Source organism: Panthera onca, chromosome F1, assembly GCF_046562875.1.
Source record: "Panthera onca isolate mPanOnc1 chromosome F1, mPanOnc1 haplotype 2, whole genome shotgun sequence".
NCBI lineage: Eukaryota > Metazoa > Chordata > Mammalia > Carnivora > Felidae > Panthera > Panthera onca.
Genome location: NC_138355.1, coordinates 67,936,641 through 67,949,660, shown reverse-complemented (window position 1 = coordinate 67,949,660; position 13,020 = coordinate 67,936,641). Strand labels below are relative to the sequence as shown.

At 57.0% G+C, this 13,020-nt stretch overlaps 1 protein-coding gene across 2 annotated transcripts in view; it reads left to right on the top strand.

Annotated features, from left to right (window-relative positions):
* Nucleotides 1-11,797, top strand: part of CADM3 (cell adhesion molecule 3) — a 30,339-nt gene extending 18,542 nt beyond the window's left edge. For both annotated transcript variants that reach the window (XM_078441109.2, XM_078441111.2), the window contains 8 exons: nt 1,457-1,597; nt 2,085-2,237; nt 2,897-3,034; nt 3,344-3,514; nt 5,650-5,740; nt 6,137-6,306; nt 8,738-8,863; nt 10,661-11,797. In XM_078441109.2, the coding sequence (XP_078297235.1) occupies nt 1,457-1,597; nt 2,085-2,237; nt 2,897-3,034; nt 3,344-3,514; nt 5,650-5,740; nt 6,137-6,306; nt 8,738-8,863; nt 10,661-10,779 (1,109 nt within the window). In that variant the 3' untranslated portion in view covers nt 10,780-11,797. The remainder of the gene's footprint in view (nt 1-1,456; nt 1,598-2,084; nt 2,238-2,896; nt 3,035-3,343; nt 3,515-5,649; nt 5,741-6,136; nt 6,307-8,737; nt 8,864-10,660) is intronic.
* Nucleotides 11,798-13,020: the final 1,223 nt, after the last annotated feature.

Below are 13,020 nucleotides of genomic sequence, written 5' to 3'. Positions count from 1 at the left end.
AATCACCCCACCTCCATTGCCTCATTGTCTACATCCGTAAAATGAGGGAATCGGATTCCGTGATCCCGTAAGATCCCCCTCAGTCCCGTTATGATTCCAAACACGAAAACCAGCGGCCAGACTTTGTGCTCCCGTGTGTAGACAGCCCCCCCTGGAGCAGGATTCCTGTTGTCAACCCCAGCACAGGCCACCTGGACTCCTCAGGGGCCCCTTCTCTGCGAGGAGCATTCATTATGCATTTCTTGGAAATGGAGCTCCGGTAGCCAAAAAAGAAAGGAATACCAGACAGGGCAGGGGTAAGGTCAGCGCCGTAGGGAACATGGGGATTGTTTAAAATTATTCAGTCAGGGACTGGAGGAAGTAAGTCTCTTGGCCTCCTAGTCAGAGAAGAATGGTGCTGGTTCACTAGGTGAGTGCCACAGAAGAGATGCTACAGAGGCTTGGGAATCAGAGCTGGAAGGCGTTGTTTATTTTAGTTCTGTGGGGGTCACTGCCATGGGGGGTCACAGAAAGTCCCGGAGACGGAGACGAGGGAATCGACCCTGGGAGCAGAATCCACGCCGAGGGAAATACGGAACCACGGTGGGTGGAGGAGGAAGCGAGTGTCACGCGGGAAGGGGGCCCGGCTAAGCCAACTAGAAGGCACATTTGGGAGTCAAATGGCCCATCCATCCGATACCTTATTCGTCCTTTCTGTTGTTGTTTAATTTGACTAGAGAGGGGTGAGAAAGCGTTGCCATCGCACGGAAGGGAAAATCTTAATCCTTTACTCTTTAAAATAACACGGGGTGGGGGGTGATTCGGGTTTGTGTGTTGAGAGGCGGGTTGTCCTGATCCTGGAAGAAATGTGAGTTACCGATGCAAGGAAGCTACCGTGGGAGGAGTGGCAAAGTCTGTGCCAAAATGTTTCGGTTCTTCTGTTTTGTTGAATCTTTCTTGTTACTTCTTGCACAGTTTTCTCAGCTCCCTCTTATGTCAACGAATGGGGGACCCGAGGCTGGCTTGGCCCCTCCTCACTTTTAGTTTCGGGGTTATTCGTCCCAAGCGCCTCTCCTGTCCTCGCTCTCACCTGCAGCCGGAGGCAGGAAGGGAGAGCCTGGAAGGCAGGTGCGTGTGCGTGCTTTCAAAGTGCCGTCTCTCAGGAAAGAGACGCGCACAGTGCTATGTGTAGATTTGGGCGCCTCTATTCCTCTAAATGCCGTGGCCCTGTCCGTTCACTCAGCAAACATCCGACAGGTGACTGTTTCTCTGTGGATTGCAAGCAAGAGGAAATAAGGTCTGTCTCCCCTTCCCCGCCACCTCTGTTCCTTCCCCCCACCGCCCCACAACGACGCCTTCAGAGAACGCAGACGCCTGGGCCTTGGACGGTCTGGGTTAGAGGAGGTGGTACTTTGGCCCAGAAGTGGGTGGCGGGGCAGGGCTTCCCCACGAGGCTAACCCTCTGGTGCTCCTGCAGATAGCCAGCCCTGGACGTCCGATGAGACAGTGGTGGCTGGTGGCACCGTCGTGCTCAAGTGCCAAGTAAAGGATCATGAGGACTCATCCCTGCAGTGGTCTAACCCGGCCCAGCAGACTCTCTACTTTGGGGAGAAGAGAGGTAGTGTCCCAAGTTTCCTGTCTCCGGGGAAGGCGGGGTGGGGGGGGGGGGAGGGGTACTGTGGGCTGGGGCAGGTGCACCTGCGGTCCGGAGGCTGAGCGCCAGGAAAGCACACTGGGCTCTCCAACTGACTCCAGAGAAATCTCGGCGTCCCAGCTCTGACCTGAGCCGTGCACGGTCCTACAGGGTCCCGGCGTGCCTACACCCCAGAGGAGCCCTAAGATTTAGCCTGTGTCAGTGTTGCCCCCACGGACTTGACGAGGAAGCCCACAAGATCCAACTCTGCTGTTCTGAGCGTCCCTGAGGCCGCTGTCCCCGGCGGCTCAGCAAAGTGGCTGGGACAAAAAGGCGGCTCCGTCTCTGGAGCCGTGTCCCCTGCCCTCGACCACACTAGACCCCTTCTCCCCGAGACGCTAGCCTGGGACTGGGAGGTGAGCATGACAGGTGCCGGTGAAAGCCCCGCCCCCCTTTCTGCCAATTTCCCCAGCCCTTCGTGACAATCGGATCCAGCTGGTCAGATCTACTCCGCACGAGCTCAGCATCAGCATCAGCAACGTGGCGCTGGCGGATGAGGGCGAGTACACCTGCTCCATCTTTACCATGCCCGTGAGGACCGCCAAGTCCCTCGTCACCGTGCTCGGTGAGGCTCCCCACCCCAGGGGCTCCGCAGCACGCTGCCTGGCAAACCCAGCTCCTAGGTGAGCCCCTGAGGCAGCCAGGGGCCAGGCCAGGTCTCCAAGGATCGGGGAGAAGTTCAGTCCGTGCTTCCTTTGCCACAGAAGGAAGTGCAAAGCGCTCTGGGTTCTATCTAACCCTTTTTCCTCTACTTACTGTTTGCTCTGGGGGAAACCCCTTACCCTCTCTGAGCCTGAATCTCCTAACCTACGACAGACAGATGCTAACATCCATTCCACGTGCCTCCCAAGACCGGAGGAGGGAAACAGGGGAAGTGCTTGCTGCGCGTGACTATAATGTCCAAGTAACCGCAGCTGCTTACGTGCTCTTCTCCGGGTCCTATATTTCCATCTCCTTCTCTCCCCCCTGGAGCTTCCCACCAATTCTTTAGCCACCCAGCCGTGCGGTGGAGTGTCAGGTCACGCATCGGACCTTCCCTACTGGTCCTTAGGGAGGAGGTCAAAGACAAAGATGATTTCTCTAGTCTTCTACCCACTCTAAACCAAAGCAGGACCCAGGTATCCTGACCCTCAGAGAGGCCATCTCTGCAGGGAGAGCTGAGGTCACCTGAGGGTGCCTCTCCTTCCTATCTTGGCCATCCCCCCCCCTCCCGCTCCATGGCAGGAATCCCACAGAAGCCCATAATCTCTGGCTATAAGTCATCATTACGGGAAAAAGAAACAACCACCCTAAACTGTCAGTCTTCTGGAAGCAAGCCTGCAGCCCAGCTGACCTGGAGGAAAGGTGACCAAGAGCTCCATGGTAAGAACCCCCTGCTTTGGGGTTCAGGAGGAGGTGGCCGGGTGGGGGAGGAAGAGAGGCGGGCGTGTCTCCGTGTCTGTGTATGTGCACGTCCTCAGAAGGAGAAGGACAGATATTCCGTGCACACTCATGTGTGTGTGTGTGTGTGTTAGGGCTACGTGCTCCCTGTGTGTCCATAACCGTTTCACAACTCTCTAAGTGTGTCTAAGTTGAGACTCACCATCCGTACGTCTGCCGTGGGGCCCACACTGTATCTGTGCGTTAGGGCTCACTCTGCGTGCGCGTGTGCGTGTCTGTTCTGCACTCCAGGGGAACCAACCCGCGTCCAGGAGGATCCCAACGGTAAAACCTTCACCGTGAGCAGCTCAGTGACCTTCCAGGTTTCCCGGGACGATGACGGGGCCGACATCGTATGCTCTGTGAACCATGAATCTCTAAAGGGGGCTGACAGATCCACCTCTCAGCGCATCGAGGTTCTATGTATGTTGTGGGCTTGTGGGTGGAGCGGGGTCAGGTGTGAGCTGGGGGCGGGGAAAGGAAAGTGAGGTGGGCACAGGTAAGTGAGGAGGTGACAGCACGAGGTGACAGCACGAGGCCAAGGGCGGGCAAGCTGTCCCGTAAAGGGCCCAAGAGCAAACATGTTAGGCTCTGGGGGCCGCGCGGTCTTAACTAATTCACTCTGCCGTTGCTGCAGGAAAACAGCCGTAAGTGGTATGTAAACAAATTAGCGTGGGTGTGTTCCAATAAAACTTTATTTACAAAAACACGGAGCTGGCAGGATTTGGCCCAAAGGGCAAGTTTGCCAAGCCCCGATCTAGGCCAGGCGTATGCAGCCAGATTGTAAACTGTGGTGTACGTGTGACGAGTCAGGAGTCAGAAGATGCAGGTTCTAGTCTGCCCTCCCCCACTTACAGGTCATGGGGGTTGAGGAAATAGCCTTACCCCATTGAGCTTGACTCTTTATTTGTAACATGAGAAAATGAACATGGCGGTCACTGAGGCCCCTTCTGAGACCAACATACTGTGATTTCCCAGATTTTCCTGGCGGTCCTTCCCGTCTGCCCCAGCTGTGGTGTTCTTGGGATTCACAGTCACTACCCTGAGCCTTTCCAAGGGTCCCCGTCTCTCTGTGGAATCTGCCTTGAGTACGGACGGGGCACATCCACCCTCACCTCAGGAGATTTGGAACTTTTCCGAGTGGGAGGAACTAAGATGAAAGAAAGTACAAAAGCAGAAGATAGTTACTCTTGTCCTAGGCATTTCTTGTCCTAACTTATCTAGAGGCGGGCCATTTTCCTAAAATAATCCCAGTGCTTCATCTTTTTTATGGAAGATCCAGGACCGACATCGGTGCTCTTCAAACTAATTGCTAGACCCATTGCTGAAGCCCATTGCTGAACGTGAGGCAGGTTTGGGGTGACGTCACTTCCGCTGGGCAGACTCGCAAGCTGGAGGCAGCTGGCCCGGATCCCAGCTGTGGTGCCACCAGTGACTAGCTGTGTGTCTTTCACCAAAGCTCGCCACCTCTCAGTGGCTTTTCCCCTTACTTCACGGAATTAACGTGAGGATCGAGGGGAAAATATATGAAAGAACTTTGTGAACTTCTATATCGCTGTGAAGTGCCTCTCTGCTCATTAGTTATGAGCGTGGGGACCCCTGGCCTTGGGGTCGTTTCCCCCAGGCCCTGGTCTCTGTCCAGGGCTCCGAGGGCCCTCCCCTGTCTGAACCCCAAAGACTTCTCTATTAGGTAGCAGACCATCTGGCCTCTAGGCCCAACTGCGATCAGCAGTCAGTCAACAAATACTATACCCCAGGCACTGTGCTAGACTTTTCTGTGGTTGTGGGACCCTGGAACCCCCATTCTCTCATCTGGCCTGATTCTTTTTGTCCTGTTTGATCTGATGGAAACACGTCCATTAACTGGGTGTTAAGATTGGCTCTGTCCTCAGGGGAAGCTTGGCCTCTTTATCTGTTGTTCTAAACCAGCATCTGGTTGCATTGTTCTGTGCGGCCATCTGGACCTAGCATGCTAGCAGCCCGATGGTGCCAGTGGCAGATGCCATTATTCCGTCACAGAGCCCATCTATATCGTGTCAGTGCCTTTTTGCAGCCAAAATATGACCCCTGTCTCTTGTTGTTGCAAAGCTCTTCCTTCACTTTTGGGCTGACCACTAAAAATGATGCTCTGTGTGCAAGTGTCACTCCCGGCTTAAACTCCCGTGCAGAGCAGAGAGGATTGAGCGATTGTGAGCTCAATAAATGATCAAGTTCAAGTTCACTGGTTCTGTCAGAAATGTGGATTACGTCCCATTTATGTGCTGGGCACAGGTGCACCCGTGAACCCTCCTCAGCTCCCTGTTAGGATGCCCCTTCGGGTCCCACCAAGCACAGACCTTCAGAAATCCTACCTCTACGAGTTTGCAGTGCGAATCTCACACACGTTCAGTAGCGACAGTGGACTTGGCTTGCAAGAGGCAAAGGGCGGAGGCCCCATCCCTGGTCCCGTAGGCGCCTGAGGGGTAAAGCCTGTAATACACGGCTTGGTGACGGTGACATGGCGGCCCTCTCCTGGACGCTGGGACAGTTTTGCCCTGACATCACTTCCTTCTCCACAGACACACCAACGGCGAAGATTAGGCCAGACCCTCCGCATCCCCGCGAGGGCCAGAAGCTGTTGCTTCACTGTGAGGGTCGCGGAAATCCCGTGTAAGAAGATCCACTTTCTTCCTGCCCCTGCCACCCCTCTGTACCTCAGACTGTGATCTGCCCTTAGAGTGTCCCCGTCTCCCTCCTACCGTTGCTCCCCTGTCCAGCACCATCCATCCTCTGACTGTTTCTCTTACAAAGCAGCAGAAAAGGTCACCCCCTGGCTGTCCCCGAGGTCCCCAGGGGCACCAAGCCACAGTCAGACACAAGTTAGAAAATCTCCTTCATCCTCAAATCGAACCCTCCCTCCGAGCAGCTCGTGTCTGTGGCTCCTGTAACTCCTTGAGCCTTCGTCAAACTGTCCTTGACTTCCTTTGCCCAGTTATTGTTTTTGTTCCCCTTCTGTCCCCCCGGCCTGCTCTCCCCCTAACACGTGTGATTTCTCTGCCTCCACAGCCCCCAGCAGTACCTGTGGGAGAAGGAAGGCAGTGTGCCCCCGCTAAAGATGACCCAGGAGAGTGCCCTGATCTTCCCCTTCCTCAACAAGAGCGACAGCGGGACCTACGGCTGCACGGCCACCAGCAACATGGGCAGCTACAAGGCCTACTACACGCTCAACGTGAACGGTGAGCCCCCCTCCGTCCACCCTGCACTCTGCCTCTCCATCTCCTGAGAGCGCCCCTCGCCATGCACGGGGCCAAGTGAGTGGACAGGAGCCCGCCATGGGAGGGCCTGGGCCTCGGCCTCTGGGTCCACTCTGGAATGTGTAATACGGGACGATCAACACAATAGTGGGCTCTGGTCTGCCTCTGGTTAGCACTGGCGGCCCACATGATGCCGTCATTGCACCCCTGCACTCCCCCTCCCCGCACCCCTACACCCACTCTGGCAGAGGCCCCAGAGTCTCTCCGGGGCAGCTGTGGGGGTTTCCCTGTCCAGTGGGCTGCCTCTCCCGTGACCAGGATGGGAGGCGTGCCGCTGCACTCCTTCCTGCCTTCCTTGGCCACAGCAGAGTGGGTCGAGGCAGAACACAGAGATCTGCTTGTACTCGGCTGAGGCACAGGGCATTTCCTCTGACGCCCTGTCTTCCCGAGACGCTAGTGACGCTTCTTCTCTGAAGTTCTCCCCGAAGGTGTGACCACAAAACCCAGCTTCAGGAGGAGTGACAGGCTAGCATGGAGGTCCCTTTACTGGAGAGTTGGCAGAAGTCTGGAAGAACCCGATGGCAGTGGGGTCCCGCCAGAAAACCTCACAAGCCTTTCCTGAGAATAGGGGAGATCCGCTGTCGGGGGAACAGCAGGGACTCCCTTATTGGAAATGCCCGTTAAATCAGCGAGGTGATGGCAGTTGAGGCTCCCATAGATAAGAGACCTGAGACCTTGGGACGAGGATGTTTGTGTAGATGGGGTGATTCTGGCTCCACGGGCAGACCTCAGCATGTGGGAGCTGCCTCCGCACGACAGAGCTCTTGTAGGATGCCAGCAGCAAGGCTGAGGTCCAGTGTTGGCCCCCAGAGCTCCCGCAGCCAACTCTGATGGCACTGGCAGTGAGAGAAAGTTCTGGCGCCCCTGTGGTTGGTCTCCTGCCGGTCCCACCCCCACCAGCGGTCGGTCTGACATGACTGCTTCGGTGCTGACACCTGGTGGTAGGAGGGGGTCCTGCATTTTCCTCCAGGAGGATCCTAAGCAGTCCTGACGCCACCAGCCTGGAAGGAAGAAATGGAGTTCTACCTAGAGACAGGGATCCGTAACTGATGGCCGTGGGAAGCTGTGTTTTTCTAAGAGATTTCCACTTCCATAGCCCCTGGAACAATGATCCAGGATTATTTTTTTTTTAATGTGGACTGTATCACCTACTGCTTGGGAGAAAGACGGGGGTAACCTCCCTCCTTTTCTTCCACTTTAACACCCTCACACCCACCCCATCATGTCATGAATTCCCAAGGCCCATCCTCTCCCTCCCTCCCAAGCAGAGCAGAAAAAAAACACCAAAAAACCAGAGCGTAAATGTGTTCTTTTCAAATTAGGCATAGACAGGCAAGGAACCAAAAAGCTGCCCAGTCAAGCCTGAGGAGACATGGTAGGAAAGACAAAATATATAAGGAGTCAATGAGGCCTCAAGACTCCAGCAGAGTCTGTGGGAAAACAGTGGCTCTCCCATGGGTGGAGGAGTTCTATCTACGGCTAATGCAATTTTGGACACATCCAGCCTATGCCCTGGGCCTGGGCGCCGTCTCCTCAGATATTTGGGACTTGGACTAAGCTGGTGCTGTCCTTGGCATGCCTGTGGCCCAGGCTGTGCTCTGAGGATCTGTCCCCTGTAAATGCTGCAGTGGAGGGCGGTTTCTCTAATCTGATGGCGGAGACATGGGCCACCGTGGGAGGAAAGCACCGGGGCCATCCATGAAGGAAGTCTCTTTGCCTTTCCCATAAGCCTCTGGATGCTGGGATGTCCCAGATCTCCCAGATGAGACACGCTGCAGGACTGGGATGTAGCTGGAACCCTGAACTTCTCCCTCTGCAAAGAGGGAGCACTGGTTATTACACAGCATCGCCTTCTGTAAGGTGCTGCCAGAGTTCCCAATTCTTGGCTTTGTCCACCAGACAGACCTCCTCGATCTGGTCTCAGGGCAATAGGTGAACAGACTGGGAAGCCCCCCGACAGAAGCCAGGTCTGGACATCAAGCAGGCAGGAGGGGAAGAGGGCATGATGACAGGGAAGGAATATTCTGATACCCGCTGAAAGTCGAAGCAAGAGAGAGAACAAGAAATGATGGAAATCTTAAAGCTACTTGGACCAAAGCTTCGGTGCCACTGACACAATTTAAAGGGTTGAGTGTGAGCAGATTTATCAGCTTATTCGTGAAGACATAATTTGTTTTATAATTACTGCGTTCCAGACAAGGGTACAAAATAAGGCTTATCCCCTCTGCCGTGTGACGCGCTCCATTCTCCTGATGTCGGCCCGCGTCCTGTGCTGTGTACGATACCCATGGCCGGAGATGCTCTAAGACAAGGGCTCTTCCCAGGTCTGACTGTGTGCGTCCCCTCCCTGCAGACCCCAGCCCAGTGCCCTCGTCGTCCAGCACCTACCACGCCATCATTGGTGGGATCGTGGCTTTCATCGTCTTCCTGCTTCTCATCCTGCTTATCTTCCTGGGCCACTACTTGATCCGGCACAAAGGTCAGAGGCAGCAGGGGGCTGGGGGGCAGGTGGGGAGGCAGCCGGGGGCTGGGGGCAGGCCTTTGGAGACTCAGTGGCCCCTTGGAGTGTGAGAGGAAGAAAGGAGGCAGCCAGCCCTGCGATGACTGAGCGCCACGAACCCCGCAGTAGAGCCCGATCCCTCGGTGATCTTCCCACTCAGCCAGCTGCTGCTCCCACGCCGCTCTGCCTCCAGGGTCTCCTGCTTGAAGGCAGAGACCAGCCCGAACTGCCTCTCTGTCCCATCCTGTCCTGCACTTTCTTGCCTTCTCATCTACCTGTCCTCTGATTCCCTGGCCCCTTGTCCCCACACCATCTCTTCCCGCCTCCCCTTATCCGTGCCCGCAGACCCTCCTCTCAGGCGCTCCCCTCTGCAACTGCTTTAGCCAGCAGCCCAGTGCTTGGGCGGACCCGGATCTCGGCTGCCTGCTGAGGGGTTGAGCTGCAGTTTCCCTGTCCCCATCTAGGGTGTGTGTGTGCACACGCGTGTCCTCACAGGTACACACATACACATGCACATATACACATACAGGTACACATTCCACATGCAGGTGCACACACACGTATACACACAGGTACACACATACACATGCACACAGGATGTGCACACATACATGCTTATGCACGCATGTGCGCGCGCACACATGCGCACACACACACATGCGCACATACACATACAGGTACACGTTCCACATGAAGGTGCACACACACATATACACAGGTACACACACATGCACACAGGATGTGCACACATACATGATTGTGCACACATGCAGACACACACATACAGGTACATGTTCCACATGCAGATGCACACACACACATACACACAGGTACACACACACATGCACACAGGATGTGCACATATACATGATTATGCACACATGTGCAGACACACGCACACATACACATACAGGTACGCATTCCACATGCAGGTACACACACGCATATACACACAGGTACACACATACACATGCACACAGGATGTGCACACATACATGATTGTGCACACATGCAGACACACACATACAGGTACACGTTCCACATGCTGGTGCACACACACACATATACACACAGGTACACACACATGCACACAGGATGTGCACACATACATGATTATGCACACATGCAGACACACACATACAGGTACACGTTCCACATGCAGGTGCACACACACATGCACACAGGATGTGCACACATACATGCTTATGCACACATGTGCATACACACACATGCACACATACATATACAGGTACATATTCCACACGCAGGTGCACACACATGCACACATACACACAGGTACACAATACACATGCGGGTGCACACACACACATGTACACATACACATACACAGGCACGCACGTGTACATACATGCATACTCATATACACAGGTGCATGCACGCTTGAGCACACATGTGCAGACAGGCATGCACATGCATACACGCATACACACGTGCACACATATACTCGCGTGCACACGCATGCATGCAGGCACACATACACACGCACCTATACACACACGTACTCACATGCGCACACACGCATGTGTACATACGTACACGTACATGCACTAACACGCACGCTTTTTTGCCTGTATTATAAATGAGATTCTAATTAAGGTTAGCATTCATTAATTCGTGGGGGCGTGGTCAGGTGATGGATGTTGACAGCAAGATGCAAACTGGGTCGGGCGGGGAAGAAGGCTCTAGGAGCAGGTGCGGTGGGTGGGCGAGGCCGGGGCAGGGGGCTTCAGAGGTGTGGAAACTGCCTCTCTCCAGGAACCTACCTGACACACGAGGCCAAAGGCTCGGATGACGCCCCAGATGCAGACACAGCCATCATCAATGCAGAAGGCGGGCAGTCGGGCGGGGATGACAAGAAGGAGTATTTCATCTAGAGGCGCCCAGCCACCTCCTACGCCCCCAGGGGCCCCGCGGGGACTGCCGGGGCCACCGCCAACCTGGACTTGTACAGAGCGACCCCAGGGCCGCCCCTCCCGCTTGCTCCCCGGCCCCCCCACCCCCCTGTACAGAATGTCTGCTTTGGGTGCGGTTTTGTACTCGGTTTGGAATGGGGAGGGAGGAGGGCGGGGGGGAGGGAGGGTTGCCCTCAGCCCTTTCCGTGGCTTCTCTGCGTTTGGGTTATTATTATTTTTATAACAATCCCAAATCAAATCCGTCTCCAGGCTGGAGGGGCAGGGGCCCCGGGGTGAGGAAAGCTAAAGCCCCTGGAGTGTTAGGAGGAGGGCGAAGGCGCAGGGGTCAGGACAGGGCTCTGAGCCAGGCTGGTGGGGGGGCGGGTGCCCTCTCCAGCCCCGCGTCCTCCACCTGGCTTTCTCCGGGGAGGGGATGGGGAGGTGGTGGGCGGAAGCCGCAGGGGCCCTCCCTCTGCTGGCCGGCCGCACACCTCCAGCTGGGGACAGGGAACCAGGCGCCGCCCCGTCGTCACCCCCCTCCCCCACCACCGCGGGAGAGGGGCGAGCGGGGGGGTCCCGAGGAGGCGTGACCTGCAGGTGGCAGGCAGCCAGGCAGGGACCCCGGGGCCTCGACACGGGGAGGATGCAGGCCCCCGCGAGGAGGCGTGGGTCCTGGCAGAGGACCTCGCAGAGGCAGAGGAAGGATCGCAGAGATGGCGGTGGACCCCTGGGCCCCCTCCACGGCCAGGGAAGCCGGGCCCCTCGGGGGCGGCGCAGAGGAAGGCTGTCCCCTCCTGGCTCCGGCAGCTGTGGGAGCGGCGCCGCTCCGGGCCCCTCGCTCTGACCCGAGCCCCGAGCCCCGACTGTCGCTCGGCAACCACTCCTCCATGGCATCGCTCGGCAACCACTCCTCCCCGTCTTGTGCCGCCTGCACCCCTTCCCGTTCCCTCAGCAGCCAGGCAGACATAACAACAAAAATACTAAAAGGAGCTTCACTGCACTGAGCTGTTTCCTGCCCAGACGAGGGGAGTAATGTGAACTCTGCGGGTGTGTGGTTGTCGTGTCTGTGCTTGTGTCTGTGTGTGCACGTGTGTGTGTGTGTGTGTGTGTGTGCGCGCGCGCGCGCGCGCATGTGAAAGAAAGAGAGAGGGCCCCGGGGCAGGTGGGCAGGTGGGAGGCGGCAGGACGCGCGAAGGAAGGGCTTCGGGGGCAGGGGAGCCCTGGTCGGGCTGTGTCCCTCGCCTGGGCTGCCGCTGCACCCCCGCACGTCCCAGGCCACCCTCGGTGCCCGCCCGTCGCGGAGAGAACAGTCCCAGAATGTGTTTTGCTCAGCTGTCCGTCTCGTCTCTCCCTCAGACACAGAGCATCCAAACCCTGCCTCGATTTCCCTTCTCAGAGCCATGGAGTCAGTGCCACAGCCTCTGCTATGCAGCCCGCAGGCCTGTCCCCGGCACTGACCCTGGAATGACCACGGTCACTTCTCTCCCCGCCCCGTGCGTAGTCGCTACCCTGCTCAGCGGGCGCTGGGGCTGAAGCCCGTCTCCTTCCCATCTCCACCCCTGCCTTCGATTTTCTGTCTTCCTCTGTTGCCGTGGAGATGAGGTTGCTCGCCCTCCCTGTCCTGCTGGGGGCGCCCTGCCTCAGAGCCAGAGCCCCTTGGCCCCGCTCCCCGCTCCAGCACGTCCTCCCTGAGGCCTGCCCACACCCCCCTCAGTTCAGGTAACGCCCTCGCGAATCTTCCAGCCGCTGGTCAGGGCCCTCGGGCACCACAGCCACCCCCGCCTGAGCCAGGGCGCCCCCGACCTCACAGCAGCAAGGCGGCCCGGGGCCCCAGGCCCGTGGGCTCCCCGTCTCCCAGCACCCGCTTTTGGGAAAATGACCTTTCCTCTTTGAGCTGAACCACTCTGTCCATATTACACAGAAGCCATATTTGTACGGGGGGGCGGGGGGAGGGGCCGTCGTGCTGTGTGTGTCTGTCTGTGGGGTGGGGGGACGGGAGCAGGGAGGGGATCGTGTATCTTTATAATCTTTCTAACTCTCCTGTGCTGATCTCAGAGGGGCCACCCTCAATATATCTGGATTATCCGTGTCGTCCGGCTGCCTCCTTCTTCCTGCCCTTGCCCCCGTGGGGATATGTGCGTGTAAGGGCTTCTGCCGGTGTCCCCTGCACCTGCCGGGCCGCTCGCCCGAGGGCGTCTCTGATGGAAACAACAGAACTCTCCA